The 21,878-nt window shown below is 56.8% G+C and overlaps 3 protein-coding genes across 7 annotated transcripts; 2 read left to right on the top strand and 1 right to left on the bottom strand.

Annotated features, from left to right (window-relative positions):
- Positions 1-1,947: 1,947 nt before the first annotated feature.
- Positions 1,948-2,779, bottom strand: TMEM203 (transmembrane protein 203). The gene has a single exon (XM_027470839.3). It carries the CDS (start codon positions 2,672-2,674, stop codon positions 2,264-2,266), a length of 411 nt encoding a protein of 136 aa, XP_027326640.1. The 5' UTR covers positions 2,675-2,779; the 3' UTR covers positions 1,948-2,263.
- NDOR1 (NADPH dependent diflavin oxidoreductase 1) lies at positions 2,707-18,230 on the top strand. 5 transcript variants are annotated; one of them, XM_027470835.3, is made up of 15 exons: positions 2,707-2,816; positions 3,454-3,588; positions 4,049-4,126; positions 4,647-4,744; positions 5,498-5,596; positions 6,082-6,183; positions 6,699-6,905; positions 7,270-7,391; positions 9,282-9,502; positions 9,877-9,984; positions 10,616-10,730; positions 11,980-12,126; positions 12,697-12,815; positions 15,438-15,532; positions 18,022-18,230. In XM_027470835.3, the coding sequence occupies exons 2-15, from the start codon at positions 3,454-3,456 to the stop codon at positions 18,164-18,166; spliced, it is 1,791 nt and encodes a 596-aa protein (XP_027326636.3). In that variant the 5' UTR covers positions 2,707-2,816; the 3' UTR covers positions 18,167-18,230. The 5 variants fall into 5 exon arrangements, with proteins under 5 accessions (XP_027326636.3, XP_071881308.1, XP_071881309.1 ...); XM_072025207.1 differs by having other exon boundaries at positions 2,777-2,833; XM_027470834.3 differs by lacking the exon at positions 2,707-2,816 and adding an exon at positions 2,840-2,978.
- Positions 18,231-19,985: 1,755 nt separating this feature from the next.
- Positions 19,986-21,878, top strand: LOC139999016 (ring finger protein-like). Its single transcript, XM_072025210.1, has one exon. It carries the CDS (start codon positions 20,508-20,510, stop codon positions 21,477-21,479), a length of 972 nt encoding a protein of 323 aa, XP_071881311.1. The 5' UTR covers positions 19,986-20,507; the 3' UTR covers positions 21,480-21,878.

A 21,878-nucleotide genomic window follows, 5' to 3' on the forward strand; every position in this document is an offset into this window, starting at 1 on the left:
GGGGAACCCAGCCACTTGAGCTCTGCTGCCCTCAGATGGATTGTTTGGAGCCAGCCTTTTTTTTCCCCTTAACTTCTTAGTTTCCTTGCCATCTACTCAGAGCTAACAATGGGAAATGAACTGATTCACTTTTCAGTCAGAAGTGCATTTAAGATAAAGCTGAATGATGAAAAGTGATCTCTTCTTTACGAACCTTCCCTGGGGAGCTCATCTGCTAAGGTCAAGGAAGCATCTGCTTGTGTCCTGAGAACAAGACAGCCTGCCAGCCATAGGGAAGAGAGAGGAGGCTCCCTCCTCCCTGGGCAGCTCTTGAGCACCAGGTCACTGGGGGTCATCATAAATCTCATCATAAATGAGTAATTGTTGTGAGGACAAGTGGCTTCACATCTCCAGCACATTTACTAGTATTTGTCTAGATTCAGTATCTATTATCTATTACCTAACATCGGTTATCTATTATCTATTATCTCCAGTGACCGTGGCTGAAAAGCAAGAGAATCATTGGGAGCTCCTAGTGCTTTACTGAATTACTGGATTATTAAAATGAATTATTTGAATTTACGCTCTTTGCTTATACTTGCTATCCTGGGCCACACTTCCCAGCCTGTGTGCCTACACCTGCTCACAGGGACTGCACACAGGTCCCCCTACTCCTACTCCTGGGCAAGAGCAGCCCCTGACCTCTCTTTCAAGTCCTATTCTGTGCAAATTCTCTCCTTGAAGCCTTCAGCTCCTGCCCTTAATCATCACAGTAATATTTGTGCACTCCTTGTGCAGGCCTCAGAATTTGTAATGAACGTTTTCCAGGATGAAGCATCAGGCACCTTGCTAAAGAAAGCTTTTTTGAAAGGGAATATCCTGTGAGATCTGCTCTGAATTTACACCACAAGTTTATACAATTAGCACACCAAAAAAAAAAAAAAAAAAAAAAAAAAAAAAGAAAGAAAGAAAGAAAGAAAGAAATTGGTTGTTTCTTAGGTAATTACAGATTTTCTAGAACCCAGGTATGAATCTGAAAAAGTCTCTTTTATGCAACCTGAGATGCATCCTAATTTCTAAGATCACAACGAAGTCCCACTCTGCAGCAATTCTCAGCTCTTTTTTATTGCATGCTCTGCCAGCTACATCCCACCTCTTCTCCTGAATTTGAGAGCCCTTTATGCAGCAGTTTTCCATTTCAAGACCTTATCTCCATGAAACAGATCCTGAGAGCGCAGAGAGCACAGGGTGGTACCAGTGGGATGGATGAGGCAGACACAGATGGGTGAGGGAGCAGTTGAGGCTCAACGGGAAGCCCAGGAGGTGTTTTGTTGCCACCATCATTACAGAGAGGGCTTGACAATTCATTCTCTAAAGGAGAACAGTCGTCTGGGGCTGGGCACCAAAGCAATACGCAACATCTCAGGGTCAGGGGCAGACCCAGGTTCTCAGCACCCTTGTGGTGGCTGTGACACTGTGACAGGTGACACAGAGGTATGTCTTTGGTGCTGGGAGCTCCCCACAACATGGACATTTAACACATCGATCTGTACATCTGGCTGAGTTACCCCTTGCCTTGCCCTCCCAGTACCCCATAGCTTTATGTAGGAAATGGATCTGCAATGCAAAGAAAAAAAATTACATTTCTGTTCAAAAACACACACATCAGTTCTCTCTGTCTCAGAGCACAGCCCCATAAAATCTCATCAGTACACTGAAGGCATCAAGTACCACTCAGGGGAAAGTTGGAAATAAATTAGTGTTGCTGTTGGTGACAACAGATCGATATAATTGTGGTCTCGGACAGGGTGGCACAGGCGACGCAGCAGCTACGGTGCTTCTGGCCAGCAGCAGCCTGAGGTGTGCAAGGTGCCTACAGCAAACAACCAGCCTCCACAGGACTCCTGTTGTCCCAGCAGCAGTTTTAGGTACAAATGCTTTCTAGTAAAACATAATAAATAAAACCAATCCTTCCATACACTTTTATTTTAAAATAAAATAACCGGCATACCAGACAGTGCCTGCACATTGCGATATTTTAAGACTAATACCAAGGACTACGTGAACCTGAAATAATGACGCTGCAAAAGGATCTTCTGAAGAAGGATATGTACAAAGCTATGTACAAGGTGACCGCACGCTGTCACAAGCCCTGCCTCTCGCAGCACTGCACCCGCACCCAAAACCTCCGTCCAGAACCCAGGATGGGGGAAAGCCCCCGAGCGGCGCTGGGGTCCCCGCAGAGCCGGGGTGTGCCAGGCAGGGCTGGCGCGGGGCTGCGGGCTCAGTTCACGCGGCAGGCCCGGATCATGAGCAGCTGCAGGAGGATGAAGACGGGCGACATGATGAGCCCGTACCACAGCTCCCGCGTGTGCTCCACCAGCTTCTGGCACAGCAGCATCTCGAAGACGAACTTGAGGCTGAGGATGGTGAGGATCCAGAAGAGCCGCAGCACGGCCAGCCGCTTCTCGCCGTCCTGGAACAGCCGCACCGAGACGATGGCGGTGAAGTAGGTGCTGAGGCCGTCGGCGGCGAAGAAGGGGACGAAGACGACCCACCAGGAGAGCGCCGAGGCCTCGCTGTCCACCTTGAGCACCAGGAGCACGGAGAACACCAGCAGGGCCAGGCCGTGCAAGAAGATCTCGAAGGTGGCGAAGCCCAGCCACTGCACCAGCTCCCGCAGCGAGAACAGCATCGTCCCGGCCCCGGCCCCGGCCCCGGCCCCGGCGCTCGGGGGCCGCCGCTCCGGGCGCACCGGGAGGGCCCCGCCCCGGCTGCCCCGCGGGGCCCGGAGCTGCGGCGGCGCCGCGCGATGACGGCGGCGGAGGCGGAGCGCGGTGGGTCCGGGCTGGCGGTGGGGCCCGGCGGCCGCGGCTCCCCCCCCCGGGGCTGGGCGGGCAGGGCCGGGGCGGTGGGGCTGGGACGCGGCTCCCTGCGCGGGGACTGCGCTGGAGTCGGCAGCAGGGAGCGGCTGGGGCTGGGGACGTGCAGAGCGCGGGGTGAGGGCGGGTGAAAGGAGCCTGGGCGCGATGCGGTGCTCCCGGACCCTCCTCTGTGCCTTGGGAGCGGGGACGGGGGTGCAGCAGAGCCCGTGGGGCCCCTGCGGAACAGGGTGCTGGGACCAGGCGGGTGGCACTCGCTCAGCACCGCCCTGGAATCGGGGTCATTGAATGGCTCGGGTTGGAAGGGACCTTGAAGGCCGCCTGGTTCCAACCCCCTGCCATGAGCTGGGATGCCGCCCGCTCGGTCAGGTTGGAAAGAAAGCCCAGGTGCCCTGAATTGTGCCACTGTCACCAAACTGTTCAGCTGTCCTCGTGCTTGCTGCTTGCAGTGTCAAGACCTCAAATTTCACCTGAACCCAGAGCTGCCAGCGCTCCTTTGAAGCCGGAGTAGGGTGCTGGTGTGATGCCCAGCCCCGAGCAGGTCCGACTCTGTCTCAGCTCCTGGTGATTTCTCTGGTTTTGTCTCTTGCAGATGGCAGAGCGGAGACTGCTCATTCTTTATGGCAGCCAAACTGGGACAGCTGAAGATACAGCTGAGAGAATAGGCAGAGAAGCCAAGCGCCGGCACTTCCAGTGCAGAATAGAAGCACTGGACAGCTATGACGTGGTGAGTGGCTGTGTAGAGGGCTGCTCCAGACAGTTATGTTCTTGCTTCATCTCCAGCAAACCCATTTCTGGGACTCAGGCATCCTCCACCCATTCTGTGACCTCCTGTGTTTCACCACATCCCAGCTCTTTCCCCTTCCCGAGAGCAGCTTATGCTTAATTCAGCTGAAAATGTGAAAACTGAGCAATGACTCTTGGGATAGAGGCAGTGTTAGCTGGCACATGATCAGCCATGTCTTGCGTTTCTGCAAGGCAGGGAGCACCGAGGAGCTGATGCTGGGGGCAGCAGATGCTGCAGTGCCTGTAGAGGAGGCTGTGCCAGACGGGGCTGTGAGTTTTAAGCTAAATGGGGTCTGTCCTCAAGCTCAATGCAATTAGAGTGGCTGGGTCCAGACAGCTGGGGCATACCTTTGTAGGCTGCTGGCCTGAAGGTGCTTTCTCATGCTTGTTTGTGCCTGCAGGCAAACCTCATCAACGAGCTGTTGGTGGTATTTGTGTGCGCAACCACTGGCCAGGGTGACCCACCTGACAACATGAAGGTAGGACATGTTCTGTGCATATGGCTTTTATGTACCTGGCCTGTGACCTGATTTATTCTCTGGAGCAACTTGAGTGATGTTTGGGTTTTTTTTGGAAGGGGGTGTTTTGGGGCAGCACATGTCATCCTGCACGATGGTGTGAAATGGATGTTTGCTCACTCAGAGCAGCCTTTTGGGGCTTGCCTTCAGTGGTAGTCCGCTACTGCCAATCTTGTTTGGGGCTGAGAAACTTCGGTCACTGATGGGACATGAGCTGGTGAGATTTCAGCAGCTTTAACAGCTGAGATGGACCCCACGGTAGCAAGGTCCTTGGGTTTGTGGAGGGCTCACAGAGCTTTGTTTTCCTCCCATTGTCAGTGGTAGCTGCTTTCAGGTGCCACCTTTGTAGAAAGCCGTGCTCCCCACTCTGTCAGGACTCATCAGAGGGCAGAAGGGGTCCTGTGGGTGTGTGAGGGGGGAGCCAGCAGCCAGGGTAGACGTCTGTGCACAGCAACGTGACTCCTGGCCCTGTCCTTTGTAGATGTTCTGGAGGTTTCTGTTCCGGAAGAACCTGCCACCTTCTTCCCTCTGCCAAATGGACTATGCCGTGCTGGGTCTTGGTGATTCCTCCTATCCCAAGTAAGTAGCTCCGGTGCTCCTTGTGGCTCGGATGAGACAGTGGTTGGGCAATAGAGGGGGCAAACAAAGGCAAAACTTGGCTCTAGAGCAGCAGCTCGGACAAAACATAATTCCTACCCCTACCAGCCTTCAAAATCCTTTCCCTACCAGCCCAATGTGCCTCCAAAACCCAAGAATTGGGCTTCTGCCCATTTCTTTCCTCCTGGCCTTCTCAAATAGATGCTTTGCAGTGTCTCAGACGCTGTCTCCCAGTCAATTTTTACAGACATGCTCTTTTCTGAATTACAGGAAAGCCTGCACCACAGAAATGTCAGTGGACAAGGCTAACAGGAGGCATCAAACATAATTTTAGGTGGCAGCCAGCCCTATTGGTCTCAGTTCTCTCCGAGAAGGTTGTTCCCATGTCCCCAGCAGAGCTGTAGCGGGGCAGGAGGGGAGTGTGACGGGGCACTGTAGGGCGCTGAGAGACCGGAGGGAAGGAAACATTTCTCTCTCTGGGGCACAGGCTGTCCTGAAGGAAATCTGGACCCCTTTGAGTCCCTGGGCTGGGCACATCTTATGTGGTTCTGTGAGTGGTAACAGCAGCTTCTCCGAGCTGTCCCACAGCAGAGCCATGGGCTGGGTGTGGGTGTGTGTGTTGGGTCGGGCTGGACCTGCCCTTGTGCTGCTCTGGTAGCTCCAGCAGCGTGTGCTGCCTTGTGTGTCGTGTTGGAGGAGCCCTGCCCTCCATGGCTGTGGTTATTCTCTGCCTAGGTTTAATTTTGTTGCCAAGAAGCTGCACAAACGGGTACTACAGCTTGGGGGCAATCCCCTGCTGCCAGTGGCACTGGGAGACGACCAGCATGACTTGGGGTAAGTGCCCGGTGGAGGGGTGGCAGGAGGGGAGGCCCTGAATTGCACTATGATTTTGTCCTTGGGCTGATGGCAGGGCTGTGTATGCTCTACTCCTGCACTCCAGATATGGTCAGTGGCCTCTTCCTGCTCTGTGTGAGCATGGTGGTGTCAGCTCAGACCTCTCCTGTGCCAGGACTGGGTTGATTTCCTTTACTGGGATGTCCTGTGACCCCCAGCATGTGCCAAGGTCTTGCAGAACTGCAAGGAGTGATCGCCTGTGCTGTGAAATGGCAACAGAGGTGGTGTCCCAGGGCTGGTCCAGCATTGTCCAGGTGCAGAGGCAGCATCAGGCCCACCAAGACAGCAAAAAACACAGTTGTTCGTGGCACTGCAGCATTCCTCTTCTGTGGCAGCAGTGTATTCTGCTGGTGTGGCATCTCTGGGGCCTGAAATGATGGTGACAGAGTCACAGCTGTGCTGGAGTCTGAATCTCCCCCTTGCAGGCCAGATGCAGTGATTGATCCTTGGCTCCTGGCGTTATGGGACAAGATCCTCGCCTTGTATCCTCTCCCTCCTGGCCTTGAGATCATCAGTCCTGATGTACGGTAAGCGCAGAGGGCTGCTTGGACTGGCTGGCATGAAATGGCTTCCATGGCTGTTCTCTGGGGTGGACACATGCCCTGCTTTGACCAGGAAGCCTTCCTGCACAGCTCCCAGAATCCCAAACATTCCTTGTACTTTGGCTGTGGGTGGCCTAACTTCTCCCACTAAATGGGATGTCCTCTTGTCCCCTGGCTGTGCATGTTGGATTAGCAGCTTCCCTTGCAGGGTTCTGCCCATTTCACTGTCCCAATGCCTCTCTGCCCTTGGCTGCCCTGCTGAGCCATGTGCCTAGCCAGCCTCACCTTGCCTGCCCCACCACCTTTGGGATCTCCTCCTAGCAGACTGGCTGTGTTGTGATCCCTTTCCACAAACCAGCTCCACGGTACAGGAACAAAGGGAGTTGAATATTTTGGGGGACTTCAGGGCCTCTCCCTGTCTCCAGCTTCTAGAGCTAAGGTACCAGAAAAGCTGTGACGTGGAGGTAACTGCACTGACTGCATTGCTCTCGTTCCCACAGCCTGCCCCCAAAATACACCTTGCACTACCTGTCTGAGGACTCCATGCACCCTGATGGTGACCTGCTCCAGCCAACAGCAGCCAGGGCTGTTCCCTCTGAGCTACATCCCTTTGCTGCCCGGATGGTGTCCAACCAGCGTGTCACAGCAGAATCCCATTTCCAGGATGTCCGGCTCATTGAGTTCGATACTGTAGGATCAGGGATCACGTGAGCATTTTTTCAACTCTCCCAACCTTTTCTGTGCAGGATCAGATGTCCCATAACCTTTCTTTTTCTTCCTCTCCCCTTCTTCAGTAACACTTGAGACTGCAACTTATTTCCCACAAATGTGGTCCTGGCTGTACTGTACCATTCCATGACAAAGCCAGGGCGTGGAGGGATGTGTGGCAGTGTGGGTTCTGCTCGTGGGGCAGCTCTTTGCCTTGTCAGGTTAGGGAGCGCAATGTTAGTGACACTGAGAATTTGGCTGCGTTGTGGCCTCTCCCCTGCTGTGGGTGCCGGTTGGGGTTGTGGTGCAGTGCCTGCAGGCCTGCCCCTTAGCTATGCTCAGCAGGTCCTGCTGCATCTGCAGGTTCAGTGCAGGAGACGTGGTGATGATCCAGCCTCAGAACTGCCCCGAAGACGTGCAGCAGTTCTGCCAGCTGCTGCGCCTGGATCCAGACAGAAGCTTCTTGCTGAAGCCCACAGAGCCTGGTAGGTCCTGCTGGCTTCTCCTTTCCCTCTCTGCTGGGACAGGGAAGCCCACTGAGCCTGGAGCTCTGCTTTTCCTTTGCTTTAGACCCAGTAAATAAGGCATTGAGAGTGGCTGATGGATACAGAGCATCTGCCTGCCTTGCAGTGCTGGGGCTCTCCTTCCCTCCCAGCTCTCTGTGCATGTAGGTCCGATATTAGGGCTAACGTAGAGAGGGGCCCAGTGGTACCCGGGCTGCACCTGTGCCTTTTGTCTTTGCCAGCCCTGAGTGTGAAGGATCCTACACACTCCCCAGCCCAAGACCCAAATCAGATTGCTCGCAGTTCTACCCCTATCCATCTCTGATTCCTTGCTGGGGTACACAGGTCCCCCTGCTTTGCCTGCACCCCAGCATCCTAATGCAGGTGCTTCAGCAGCAATACGTTGGCACCAACAACTAGAAAGAACCCCCACAGGTATCCACAGCTAGGCACTGACGTGGCTCTGCAGTGGCTCTGCAGTCTTCATGGCACTGGGGGAGTTTTCTGTTCTCTCTTTTTCTGTTCTCTCTCTGGAGTGCCCAGCTCCTCCCTGGGCAGAGCACACTCCACACTGACAATGAAACAGGATCCCACAGAGATCACAAGGAATTGAAGATGATAGGAAGTAACTTTGAGATCTACTGGAAAACTCACCCCAAGACCTTCCTGTGCCTCAATTTATGAGGCTCTGACCTGTGTTTTAATTTGTTCCCTTCTTTCCTGATTGTGTCTGGGAGTGAAGGAACACAGACATCTTCAGCATCACACTCTTTTTGCCCATACAGGGAGAGCACATGAATCCCTTGATAGCCTCCTCTACAACCTTCCTGGTGTGGTCTGCACTAGGAAAGGAGAAGTTCTGGACCTTTCAAAGGATGCAGAGCAGTTGCCAGCCCCTCTGCTTGCTGCCAGCTGAAGCTAGACAGTGCTGTGAGGACCCTCCGATGGGCTTCTGCGGCCCAGGAAGTGTCCAAGCCACTGTGATAGGGAAGAGCTGTTCTGTCTCCAAGATGCCACAGCTCCATCCCCACCGTCTCTGAGTACTCTTGTTCCTGATCTGTCCCAGCATCAATCCCTGGCATTTCAGTCCACGTGCAGGGATCTGCCTCTCATGGAGAATCTCTCTCATGAAGATCCTGACCCATGCACCTGCAGATCAGCATGTGAGCATCCCCATCCTTTCAGGAGTCTGTCAGGCTGTAAAACACAGTGCTGTCAGTTTGGCTTGGTTGATCAATGTCAGATTTTGCAGAGAAATTCTGTGGTCCTTTTTTTAGGTAGCAGTGGTCAGGACTATTTTCATCCTTCCTTTCACCCCACCTGCTGCTGCATAAGAAAATGTTCTCAGCATCCACAGAGGTTACAGCAGGCACCTGCTGTTTAGCCAGTAACTGCTCCATTGAGTCCATATTTCCTGTCTTCTCCCCTTCATTGCTTTGACTGTCCCTCGGTGCTGGGATTTTGGCCTGGCAGGCAAACCCAAGATTCAGGATGCTTCTCACACCCTTGGGAGGGAAGGAGGAGACAAGGACAGGCCCAGCACATAGAATACTGCTGTTTGTTTCCGCTGTGGTGTGTGGGCAAGGTGGGATGCATAAATGTATGGCCGTGTCCAAAAACACCTAAAAACAATTAAGGGAATGCTCAGCACCACTGACTTTCTCTGTTGCAAGCCTGTGTGCTTGCAAAGCAAGTTTAGGGAGAGCAGGAGGGAGTGGGAGCTTATCAGGGGGAGCAGCAAAGGCGGTGGCTAAAGCCAGTTCCACTAGCACCTCCCTGTAGTGTGTGGATGCCCCCAGGCAGCATGGTTACCCTTGTTTGGATGTCTGGGGAGTGCCAGAGCTAGCCCTAAGCCTTGTGCCACACTTGCAGGCACAGCCCTCCCTGCCCTGTTGCCACAGCCCTGCACCATCCGGCACCTGGTCACCCACTACCTGGACATCTCCTGCGTGCCACGGCGCTCCTTCTTCGAGCTCTTGTCCTACTTCTCAACGAATGAGCTGGAGCGGGAGAAGCTGCAGGAGTTCAGCTCTGCGCAGGGCCAGGAGGAGCTGTACAGCTACTGCAACCGGCCCCGCAGGACCACTCTTGAGGTACGCCTGGGGAGTACAGCGGGACCATCCGTGAGGGCTGTGCCATTGCATAAAGCACCCAAAGTAGAGGAGGCAGTTGATGGAAGAGTAATTTCTTGACTTTCTTGAGGAATTTAATTTACTTCACCCATTTCTGAAGTGTCCTTGGATTAAGCAGGCTAAGACCTGCTCTAAATTCTCAAGGCTCTCATAGTTTCTGTGCCACAGACTGGGGATGAGGGCAGGGCAGTGGGACAGGGAGATTGGTGCTCAGAGATACGTGCTGTGGTACCTTCAGCCAAGGGCAGTGTGGGACAGCATTATGGGACAGCTTCTGCTGCCTCCAAAAAGCAGATGTGGGGTGCACCAGGTCTCACCTCTCTGTGGCTTTACAGGCCCTTTGGGATTTCCCTCACACGACATCTGCCATTCCCCCCGAATACCTGCTGGACCTCATCCCTCGCATCAGACCCCGTGCCTTCTCCATCGCCTCCTCTCTGCTGGTAAGAGCTCAGCCCTTCTTGGCCTTATGATGGGCTCTGAGCTGAGCGCCAGGGCACTGCTGGTGCTGTGCACACCACAGACCTTCAGCCTGTAGTCCCTGATCCTGTGAGCACGCATAGCCCACCCGAGACCCTTCTGCAGATTAGGGCATTTGGCCTCCTGCAGCCCTGCAAGTGCTAGGGCTGACGCAGTGCAGAGCTGTGCTGCCCTTGTCACAGGGAGCTGTGCAATGTGGTGCCAGGGAGGCTGGGAGGCCCCTGGGCGCAGCAGAGGGGTAGTGCTGCTCCTGCTGCTGCCGGGAGGTGGCGGTGGGACCCGGCCTGGGCGGCCTGGCAGGCATCAGCCCAAGCACTGGTGGCATGGACCGGGGTTGGACTGTCTCTGTCACTGTTGCCAGCTACACAGAGCATTCTCATGGCAGCGCTGCTCTGGGAAAGCCTTCCCTAGCTGAGAAGGTTTTGGGCAAGGATTGCTCTGTTCTGTGCCCAAATGGCTGTTCCAGGCTGGGATGAGCGTTGCAGATCCCCTGGCAGGAGCTGGGCACAGACTCTGTCCCTGGAGGAGGCATTGGGTGCTTCCTGCAGAGCTGAGCCAGGCAGCTCGTTTCTCATGGCTTCTGTCTGCACACAGGCTCACCCCGACCGGATCCAGATCTTCGTGGCAGTGGTGCGGTACAAGACGCGGCTCAGCAAACCCCGCCGTGGTCTGTGCTCTACCTGGTTGGCTTCCCTCAACCCAGAGCAAGGTAACTTTACTTGTACAGCCTGAGGACCTTGGGTGCTCGCCACAAAGCAGAGTGGTCATCCCATGGGACCGTGGTGGTGTGTGCAAGCCACGTGCTGGAATTGTCTCGACCTTTGGTGGAACACCACTGTCAGGAGAACAGGCTGAATGCATGGTAGCTGCCTTTCTTTGCTGCTCCCGTCCTCTTCAGAGCACGGTGTGCTCCCTTAGCTTACCCTCAGCACTGTGAGCTCCTCATTTTCTCTGTCATTCAACCCTCCTGCTCCTAGTGCCATTGTGCCCCACTGTCCCCACATGGGACTGCTCCTGGCATCCTGGAGCTCATATTGCTCTGACTGCTGGACATCTCTAGCCTCGTTACATCAGCTCTTGGAAGGGTTGTCCTTCCTATGAGCATAGGCATCCTGTCCTGCGAGACTTGTGTGTGCTGCTCTTCTGCTTTAACCACAAAACCTCTCCAGCTGGGTCCCCATGCAAATGTGACAAGCATACAAGTTCTCCTTGCTGCAGGATGGTGGGGGATTGCTCTGACTCCAGGACAGGATGGGGATCTTCACACCTCTCCTTCGGCTCCCAGAGGAGGCAGGCTTTGCCCTCCTTTACAGGGTAGCCAGGTAGAGATTTCCACTGCTGTCTTTATCCAGGCACCAGCTGTGTGAGGAGGAGGCTGTCCCAGTGCCCTTGTGCTGGGGGGCTCTTGCTTTGTTCTGGGGGTGACTCAAGTCACAGAATCACAGAATCACAGAACTTCTATGTTGGAAGAGACCTCAAGATCATCGAGTCCAACCTCTGACCTAACGCTAACAGTCCCCACTAAACCATATCCCTAAGCTCTACATCTAAACGTCTTTTAAAGACTTCCAGGGATGGTGACTCCACCACCTCCCTGGGCAGCCTGCTCCAGTGTCTAACAACCCTTTCAGTAAAGAAGTTCTTCCTAACATCTAACCTAAAACTCCCCTGATGCAACTTTAGCCCATTCCCCCTCGTCCTGTCACCAGGCACGTGGGAGAACAGACCAACCCCCACCTCACTACAGCCTCCTTTAAGGTATCTTGCAGATACAGTCCTGAGACAGCTGAAGGGCTTTTTACACACACACACTCTGTGCTTTTGGCACCACGATGCTGGGTGGTGGTCAGCCAGGCACAGTATGCATCTCTGGAGCACTGTGGAAGGGCTGGGTGCTGGGTCCAATATTGTGGGTGCAGTGGTGTGGAGTGATGCTAGTCAGTCTGTTTGTTTGGCAGGTGATGTGCGAGTCCCTCTTTGGGTGAAGAAAGGAGGAATGAAGTTCCCAGCTGACCCTGACACCCCTGTGATCATGATTGGCCCTGGCACAGGGGTGGCACCTTTCAGAGCAGCAATACAGGAGCGGGTGGCACAAGGATGGAAAGGTGAGGGGCAGTCGTTAGGGAGACTCGGGGTGCCCCTTGCTGCAGGCAGGTCTGTGTTCAGCACAGGGGAAGGAAGGACTGGGGGCTCTGGAGGGTTTGGACAGGCATCAGCGTTGCTGTGGTTGGGTGGAAGCAAGCTGGGCTCTGAAGGAGTCAGCACCGGAGTTGGTGTGTGCAGCCTGTGTGATTATTCACAGGCTGTGCTGCCAGGCTGCCCCGTGGGGCAGGGCAGGGCTCTGCGGCAGCTCGCTGTCATCTCCCTATAAGTGGAGTTGGGTTGCTGAGTTTGTCTTCTGCTGTGCAAGGAGTTGTGCCTCTGTCCTTGTTCCATCCTCATTGCCCTGGCTCTCAGCGGGAAGCTGCAAATGGGCTGATGGAGGGAAACAGCACCTGGGGCTCTCCCTGCCCTACCTGCCCCCCACCTCCTGCGTTCCCAGCACACCAGGACCTCTGGTTGCCACAGGTCACCTGCAGTCAGGCTCACACAACTCCTAAGTTTTGTGGGGGCCAATTGCCCCAGCCATTGCAGGGTGTTTGTTCCACCCAGCCCTCATGGTCTGCTCTCTGCAGGGAGCTGCTTGTTCTTTGGCTGCCGCCAGAAATCCAAGGACTTCTACTGCCAGGCAGAGTGGGAAGAGCTGGTGACAAAGGGCTTCCTGACACTCTTCACGGCCTTCTCCAGGGACCAGGTTAGTTCTTGGAGGAGGACAGGAGCATCTCAGGCAGCACTGATGGGGGCCTGAGAGTGTTTCTGGCCCCTATGTCTGTTGGCATGGTCTGCGAAGGGCCTGGTGGGGTGGCACAGTGGTCACCTCGCTCCCCTGCATCACCTGAGTGCTGGCCAGGATTGCCACTGGCAGCACATTGCTGCTGCCTGGCTGGGACACAACTGGCTGAGCTGAGCTGGAAAGGTCACTAGGACGGGACTGGCGAGTGCCAGAGCAGATAAGGTGTTAGCCAGCTTTGTTTGGCTGGACCACGTGAGTGATAAAAGGCTCCCAGGCCCCTCAGAGGGGTCACCAGGCAATAACTTTTCTTGGTTGAATGCCACCCTCCCCACTGTGTCGCTTGATCACTGGCTGAAGCTGAGGAGCTTTGGCCTCCTGCCCTGTTTCATGGTACCTCCATGCCACCTCCCCAGAGCCTCAGCTGCAGAGGCGGAGGCTTCCCAGAGGGAAGAGCACCCCACTCCTCAGCCCTTCATTTTGCTCCTGAATTTCCCAGGCAGTGTCCTTGGTGGGCAGCTCTTCCTCAGCCCCCCTCTGGGCTGCAGGGTTTGTTTTTTTTTTTAAATTGCAGGAGTGGCTTGGCGAGCTGGGACTCTGACTGCATTGCCCAGTCCCTTGACGGCATCAAAAGCTCAGCCTGGCTTTGAAATAGAGATCTGATAAAAAGGGTCAGTGAGGATTGGTATTCCTGGGTAGCTCAGCTGCACCAGTCCTTTTCTTCTGGCTGTGTGTATGCACTGACACTAAGCCAGCATCTTTCATCTGGTCACTTGTAAAGCATGAGTTGAATGCTCTGTGAAGGTTTTCCAAGCCTTTGATTAACGGGAGCGGCTCTGCAGAGTTTTTCTTGGATGGCTACTCTGACTTTTCACTGATGGCTCACACAGTGGAGGGGAAATGTGCAGCTCCCCAAATCTGGAGAGCAGCCCCAGAGCCTCCTCCTGCCCTCCAGACTCTGTAGGGACAGGTCTGGCTTCGGCATGTGCCTCCCAGCCTCTCATCTTTGCTGACTTCATGGAACAAAGCAGGTTGTCATAAGGGTCTTCTGCCGCATCCTTGCAGTTTTTTTCACAGGTAAGCAAGTGGCAGCAGAGCCAGGTGGGATGTGCTGCATCAGGACATTGTGCCTGGAGTTCTAGCAGATGTTAACTTGTCAGAAATCTATTTTCAAAGAGCCTGGCAGTCTCTTTGAGCTGGGATGCTCCACAGCTGAGAAGGATTTCCCTCTTCTCTCTAAGGTGCCCTTTGCGGTGACCTTCTGTCACACCGTGTCTGCCCTGCAGAGCAGACTGATCCCTGCCTAATGCGCCTGTCGCTAATTCTCAGCAGGATGCCCTGGGGTTGAGCCGAGACGTCATGACCTGAGTTTGTCACTTGGGTGCTCTGGTTTCTAGGTAGCTTCAGGTCCTTAAGTGACCTGCTCAGAGCCCTGGCCTTGCTGGTCGAGCCTCTGTCAGCACTTAGCTGATTAACGTTAATTATGCTGAAGCTGAGCTACTGGCTGGCTGTGTTGGTGTTTGCAACAGGCTTGCTTACCTCCTGCAACTCACACGGCTGGGCTGGGGCTGTGGAGCTGTGCCCAGGGATGACCTGCCTCTGTGCACTGGAACTGCAGGGGCCCCGTGGGACCAGCTGGCTGTATGGTGACAGCCCTGGGGACAGCCAGGGCTGTGTGGGGTGTTCCCACGCACACCTCCAGACTGCGGGCAGCGTGAGCCTGGGATGCAGCAAGAGCCTTGATGCCCGTGGGGCTGGATGGGAGGTGGGGCGACGCAGGGAGGAGGCTGCGTCTGCAGCTCACCTCACCCCTTTGCAGAGCCTGGCGTGGTGGGACATGCAGCAGAGGGCCTGGCCTGCATCACAGTGTCACCTTTGTCACGGAGGAGCTGTCTGGGCCGGCAGTGAATTCAAGCACGTTGGCCATGGAGTTCCTCTTGGGCGGGCGCCAGGGCCGTAGGCAGGATGCTTGAAGTCTTGTGGCTTAACCCTTTGGAAGCTCTGCTCAGTCTGTGCTGTGCCAAGAGCCAGACGTACCCAGTCTCCCAGTGCAATGGAGGGGCAGGGAGTGGGACCGATGCCAGCCCTGCTGGCTTCCTGCCCTTTTGTTCTGTCCCAGTCCTTCAGCTGGTGACAGGACAGGCACCAGAAACCAACGGTATGAGAAAGGGTCACTGCCCAGCAGCAACCCTGGCACAAGGGGCTGTGGAGCCTCCTCTGCCCATGCAGGGAGAGGAGGGAGCCCTCGGGGGGTACCCTGGTTCACAACTCTGCACCCTTGGCTGTTTTCTGGAGCTGACAGCAGGCGGGGAGCAGCCAAGGAGTCTGGGGGCTATTTGGGGGGCTTTCCCCACCCAGCTCCTGCACCCACCTCCCACTGACCCTGCCTGATTGCAGCGGTCTGGGTGTGGGATTCCCCTTCCCTGTGCAAGAGTTGGTCCAACTGCTTTGCCAAGCTACCGGTGCTCCCCACTCTCCAAAGGGGCTGTGCTGCTTTGGGCTCTTGTGAACAGCCCCTGGGAGAAATCCCAAGGGCCAGATGAGTGCTGGGGCTACTGGCAGGCTCAGCGCTGTGTTTCCCTGCAGGAGGAGAAGGTTTATGTTCAGCACCGCATCCAGGAGAACCGAAGGCTGGTGTGGGAGCTGCTGACCAGCAGGAGTGCTCATGTCTACCTGGCTGGGTGAGTGAGGTCTCCCTACTGGGACCAAGGGAATAGGGTCACATATGGTTGCTTCTCCAGCTCCCTGGAGGCTTTTCCACTGCCCAGCCTCCAGAGTAGTGCTTGCACCCCAGCATGTCTTAGGGGCCTAGAGTGGCTGCTGCAGAAGGACCGCCTGTGTGGTTCCTTCTCCCTTTGCATCCTGCTTGGTGAGCCCTGGGCTGAGAGGGCCATTTCTCACCTACCCTGCACTCTGGTTAGGAGGGGCAGAGCTGACACCATGGTAAAGCTGCTTCAGCTGACCCCGTGTGCCCGTCTGTCCCTCCTCCTGCCAGTGCCTGTGGCTGGTGTCACCTCCCAGCAGGGGCTGCCTGGCCTCTGACCCATGGCAAGTCCATGTGTGGGAGAGCCTCTCTTCACAAATCTCTCCTCCAGCGGGGCTTGTTCAAACTGCGCCAAAATACTTGAGCAGGTCCTGCAGCTGCTCGGGTGGGCAGGAGTCTTCTGAAGCAGTGGCTTTTGGGACATTTGGGACGTCCTGGCTGGCTCTTTGCACCCGAGACTGCCTCCCAGGGGCAGGGATGGGCCGCGTTGCACTGTGGCTTGCCTCCTGTGACAGCTCAGCCATTTGCCAGCTGCTGAGCCTGGGCTGGTTGGAAATCTCCAAGTGGTGTCCAAAAATTGGGGGTTGGGAGCATTTGGAGGCAGAGCATGTGCAGCTCTGTTCCTAGCTCTGTGACTCTTCTCTTGGGCAAACCCCTTCACCCACCTGCCCTTGTTGCTGCCTGTATGGCAGGGAGGAGGCTGCTCGCCTGCTGCCCGGGCAAGTGTTGTGAAATGCAATGGGCTCTTTGAGCTGATGAGAGGGAAGTGGTGGTGTTTGTCCTGCAAACCCTGTGACCTAGAAAGCACAGCACAAGCCCTGCTCCTGTGCCTTGCTGTCAACACAAGCAGCAATTACAGGAGGCTCTTTCCTGCCTTTCCTCACGAGAGCAGGAACTTCCCGGTGCCTTGCAGAGTAAGACCAGCCTTGCTGCATTCCCGGGAGAAGGAGAATTTTGCTGACTACCCAGGAAGCGTGGGCCAGGCTGCTGGCCACACCATCACTCCTGTGCTGGCACTGCTGCATCTTCCATCGTGCCTCCCCGCATCGCAGGGCTTCCTGGGACCCTCACCCCAAAGTGGTGATTCCTACCCACAGACGTGGGGCTCGGGTTTGGTTTGGCTCCCTCACGCTGTACGCCTTGGAAAGAGCAGAGCTTGCGTGGCTCTCACCACTGCAGGATTTTGGAGGGGCCATGAAGATGGGTGCTGGTGTTTGGCATCAGGGTTTTTCTGAGACCTGCCTCCATGGCCAGTCATTGTCCCGTGGTCCGTCCCTGGCACAGGGGTGGCTCTCAGCCCCAAGCAGGCAGCTGGGAGCCAAGGCTGTATCTTGTCACTAACTGTGCCTTGCTTATCTAGCCCAGGGGCCAACATGGTGAGAGCCTCTTGCTTCTGCAGGAGATAGATATTTGACATGTTTTCCATCACAGACACGGCTACATTATCTTGCACTTGCATATCAATGCCTGACTCAGAAATAATACAACTCTTCCAAAAACAGAAGACCTCCTTTCTATGTATTTTGGGACATTAATCAGCTTCAAATGCAAATCAAAATTCTGCCTCATTCTTTAGAAACACCGAGGACATTGCCAGATGCTCAAGCCAATTGGAGCTGTCTGGGAATTTTTTTTTATTAGATGCTTTTAGTAGCACAGTTCATCAAATGAAACTCTCCAGGAAAAAGTCTGAATTTCTTATTTCCCATAAGAAATAACTGCACTTGGAAATGTTGAATTCTATTTGGATATTTTTTACACAGAAGCTCATGTTTACTTCATCATTTCTCTTGCTTTGAGGTTAGAACTGACTTTCATTACAATTGTCACCATCAAAACAATCGTTTTAGATTTATTGCAAGGAGACAGTGGGTGGACTGAAGTGGCTGTGTTCAGTCTCCTCTGCCCAGCTCACAATCAGACACGTTTTGCATTGAGTGTCTCCCCTGAGATGAAAGAATCATTTCCTGACCTTGTGCTAATAAATTATAACTCATGCCTGTTCCCTGTGCCCCTGTAATGATGCTGATGGGAAATGAAATGGTACGGGGTCCAGAGCTGAGGGCACTCAGCTGTGATGCTCCTCAGTGAGGGACTAGGTACTGCGGCCACATCCTTGCTTGCAAGTGCCAGGGCTTAAAAGCCCTGCATGGATAACGGCGCTGCTTTCTAGGGAGCGGTACCAGCTGCCTCCTGAAGCCTGTCATTTATTCTATGCCAGGGAGCCCGCGTTGCAGGGTGAGGCAGGTTCCCACCAGCCTAGCTCGGTGTCAGCACGTATGGCCCGGCTTGTGATGGGGCAGTGGGGCCAGCTGCAGGGACTTGCTGCCTCCCTGGAGCACAGGGAATGTGGATGCGCCCCTGGTTTTCCTGCTTGCCTATCACATCACCTGCTCTCTCTTCCAGGAATGCCAAGCAGATGCCAGCAGCGGTGGCTGAAGCCTTGCAGTCAGTGTTGCAGCTGGAAGGTGGCCTGTCGCCCTCCGAAGCAGAGAAGTATTTAACAGCCCTGGAACAGACCCAGCGCTTCCAGTCTGAAACCTGGTCGTAAGCGTGGCTCCCTGCCTCCCCCTTCCCTGTGAGCTGTGCCTGAATAAAGGAACCAGCAAAACGAACTGCCTCTGGCATCATCCTTGGGCTGAGATTCTCCCACCCAGGGCAGGGGTCTGGTTGAGGGGTTGGATTTACCCAACCTGCCCTTCCCTAATGGCAGCAGGGCCACAGTGGGCAGGGGGATCCCTCTCCTGGGGGTGTGGGTGAAGCCTGGCTCCCCGTGTCTGCTCCCTGCTGGGGCAGAGGTGAGAGTTCTCTGTGCTGGGATGCTGCTGGCTGGCTCCTGGGGGGGTCCAAGCTGCTGTCCTGGGACTTCCAGCTCCCAGGGCCCCCGTACTGGATGAGCAGCACCCGTGGGCATTGCTAGAGCTACAGCTTTGGGGTGGCCGTTGTTTGTGGTAGGACCTAAAGGAAGTGAGCTGTTGCATGGGAGTCTCCCCACCCGGCATTAGTCAGCAGCAGCAGCCTTGCTGTAGGAGGCTGCCTTGACAGACCTGTTCCCCCTGTCTCTGGTGGCCAAGGCCAGTGGGGACAGGCACGGGAGGAAGCTTCCATCCCTCTGTCTCTGCTACTGGTTCATCTTCCTGAGCCTGCTCAACGCTGAGGCCTGAGCTCTTGGAGCACCAGTGGTGGTTTCCATTGAGTTTTCCCATTCCTTGAGCTGCTGCTCTGCTGGACCCATCCCCTGCCCCAGGCTGGGAGCTGACTCCAGCCAGGTCCAAGTGAGCTGCCAGCATCCAGCCCCTTTCCCTGGCATCCCTGGTACTGCCAGCCCTGCTCCTGCCCCACTGGGACCAGCACCACCACCTTTCTAGCCCAGTTCAGCGAACTCCATGCCACAGTGTAAATAGCAATTAGGGTCCAGGCTGTGAGTCAGGGACAGTCCCTGGGAGTAGGCTGGGACAGGAAGGGACAGGGCTGCCACACTGCGCCAGTGACCCAGCCACCATCCCACACTCCAGATCACCAGGGTCTTGCGTAGGTGAGCGGTGCTCCAGGGCATTGCTGGAGCTGCAGATCCGCTCTGCCCTGCAGCAGCAAGAGGAAACGGGACGTTTCTGGGGTCTCCCCACCCTGCTGTTATGCCTGTGCTGCCTTGCTGAGAGCAGCTGCCAGGGCAGAGCTGGGCGTCCCCAGAGAGCCAGCAGGGAGCTGCTGCATGTCAGCATCCCCCCCTGTGTGAGGCACTGTCTGGGCTGCGCTCACCCCTCCAATGGCTGCAAGCCACTATCGCCGTCAGGCTGTAGGGGACACGGCATGGAGAAGTGCCCCCGTGCAGGGACCAGCTGGGGGGACAGGGATGAGCTGGGCTCTCCCGGTGGCAAAACCCACCCAGACCATCTGCAGGCAGCGAGGGGTGGCGGGGACACAGCACAGGGGGCACAGACCAGGGTGGTCACACAGAGGGAGAGCGGTGTGGGGTGTGCACCAGTGTTGTGCGCTGGGGCAGCGCTGTGCCCATACTGGTGTGCTGTACTGGGGCTGTGCTGGAGACTGCTGGGACCTCAGTGGGGGCAGTGGTGGGCCCATACTGGTGGGCAGTGCTAATGGGGCTGTGCTGGGGGCCATACTGGGTCTATACTGGTTTGCCATAGTGGGGGCTGAGCTGGCGGCTGTACTGAGGCAATGCTGGGCCTATACTGGTGGGCTGTACTGGGACCTCAGCTGGGAGCAGTGCTAGGGCTGAGCTGCGGGCTGCCCCGGGGCAGTGCCGTGCCCATGTCCCTGCAGTTGCGGGGCACGTTGGCCGCAGGGCTCCGCTCCATGTTGACTCCCGGGGTGTGGAGCGTCCGGGGCGAGGGGAAGAGGCGGCCGCGGGCCCAGCTCCTCCCCGGCTCCCACGGGAGCTGATTGGCGCGGCCATGGCTGCCTGCCCCGGGCTGCCTGCATTTGAGCCGCTTCCAGAAGCCGACAAACCAGCCTGGTGAGAGCTGGGCCAGCCCCGGCCCCACACGGCTGCGGCCCTTGCCAGAGCACCTCGCATTGCCCGGCTCATTGTCTTCGTCTGGACCGCGGTGGGTCAGTACTGCCTTGGCACTGGGGAGGAGGAGGAAGCGGTTGCTGGATGCTCCTGGCGATGCCCCTTTTGGGGTGGTCTGGAACTGGGGGCGATGGGAACGGACCGCGCTTTGGGGGCTCCTGACCCCTCGGCCTGGCAGGTGGCCCTAGGCCGTGACCGAGGGATGACGGGACCCCACACTGCTGCCGCCCTTAAACCCTCCTGGCAGTGGAGCTGAAGGCCACCCCCGGCCCTGGAGCAGCACCTGTGTCCCACACCCGGCCCTGAGGGGACTCGGTGGGTGGTGGGTGAGGGGGGCGGCTGCCCCACGGCTGCCCCCATGGAGCTGGTGGTGGGTGAGGAGCTGGGGCCTGGCTCCCGGCACACGCAGGCAACCAGTGGGGAGGGCCAGGCTGGGCAGCGGGGCGAGAGCGAGCCTGAAGGGCCGGGGGACCCCACGGAGCTGTCCCCGCTCTGCGGAGAGGCACCCGCTGTGGCCTGGGCTGGCTGGAGCCCAGCAGTGGCAGAGGACACGATCGAGCCGCTCCTGAACGGGTGCCACAAGCCACCCACCCATGGTGCTGTCCTGACAGAGGGGCAGGACCCCCCCACTGCCACCATCCCCATCCTGCCCCACGAGGAGACCCCGGTGCCCCCGGAGGGGTCTCCCAGCCTGGGAAGCGCCTCCAGCTCCATCCTGAGCCTCTCTGCCGAGGATGGGGAGACATCAAACAGCGAGACGACAATGCCAGAGCCGTGCCACACGCCGGTGGGCGGCGAGGACGAGTGCCCCATCTGCACGGAGCCCTATGATGACCAGCGGCACAAACCAGCCCTGCTCAACTGCAACCACGGGCTGTGCCGTGCCTGTCTGCGTGCCATCATGGACACAGCCGCCGGCGCTGAGTTCGGCCGCGTGCGCTGCCCCATCTGCCGCCAGAAGACCCCCATGCTGGAGTGGGAGATCTGCAAGCTGCAGGAGGAGCTGCTGCTGCTGCACGCCCAGCCCAGCCCCACCTCCGCCCTGGCAGTTCCCCGGCCCCCTGTGCTGCCACCGCGGCGCCCGGGCCTCACCGGTGCCCTCGAGCATCACTTCCAGGTGCGCTTCCACACCAGCCGCATGTTCGGGTGCCTGCCCTGTGTGCGCTACCCGCCCTGCCTCATCCGCGGGCTGGGGCGGCTGGAGCGCCGCTGCCGCTGCTGCTACCTCCTGCTGCTGGCCCTGCTGCTGGTGGCCGAGTTTTTCAGCCTGCTCCTCATCTTCCTCCCCATCGTCCTGATGGTGCTGCTCTTCCTCATCCTCGATAAATAGTCCTGGGTTTGTGCCCCCAGGTGCTCTGCAGTGCAGGGTAGAGATGCCAGCTTGGGAGAGAGCCTGGGAAGCCGGGCAGCCCTGGCGCTGCTGGTGAGCCCTGAGCAGGTGAGGCAGCGCAGGAGCTGGGGCAGTGCCCGAGGGAGGCAAGCCTGGAGCTGGGCATCGCCTGTGTCCCATGGGGCACCTCGTGTCACTATGCCATGGCCCCAAAGGGACGGATAGGGCAGGAGCAGGGTTCTGCCTGCCCACGCTGGGGGCATGTCCCTGGGGCTGGGAGCTGGAGGGGCTCTGCTGGTGGAGCAGGACTGAGCTGTGGGATCTGCTGCCCACTCCCAAGACTGATGGATGGGGGTTTTCCCAGCACGGACTGAAAATACAAATTGCATTTGTACCACG

The sequence above is a fragment of the Anas platyrhynchos genome, chromosome 18 (assembly GCF_047663525.1).
Source record: "Anas platyrhynchos isolate ZD024472 breed Pekin duck chromosome 18, IASCAAS_PekinDuck_T2T, whole genome shotgun sequence".
In the NCBI taxonomy this organism is placed as follows: domain Eukaryota; kingdom Metazoa; phylum Chordata; class Aves; order Anseriformes; family Anatidae; genus Anas; species Anas platyrhynchos.

Bases quoted from the DNA above. Each gene is read 5' to 3' on its own strand.
- TMEM203 (XM_027470839.3), bottom strand. From the start codon at position 2,674: ATGCTGTTCTCGCTGCGGGAGCTGGTGCAGTGGCTGGGCTTCGCCACC.
- NDOR1 (XM_072025207.1), top strand. From the start codon at position 2,792: ATGACGGCGGCGGAGGCGGAGCGCGGTGGGTCCGGGCTGGCG. The intron at 3,589-4,048 runs GTGAGTGGCTGT...TTGTGCCTGCAG, and splicing joins CACTGGACAGCTATGACGTG to GCAAACCTCATCAACGAGCT. The intron at 12,127-12,696 runs GTGAGGGGCAGT...TGCTCTCTGCAG, and splicing joins GGTGGCACAAGGATGGAAAG to GGAGCTGCTTGTTCTTTGGC.
- LOC139999016 (XM_072025210.1), top strand. From the start codon at position 20,508: ATGGAGCTGGTGGTGGGTGAGGAGCTGGGGCCTGGCTCCCGGCACACG.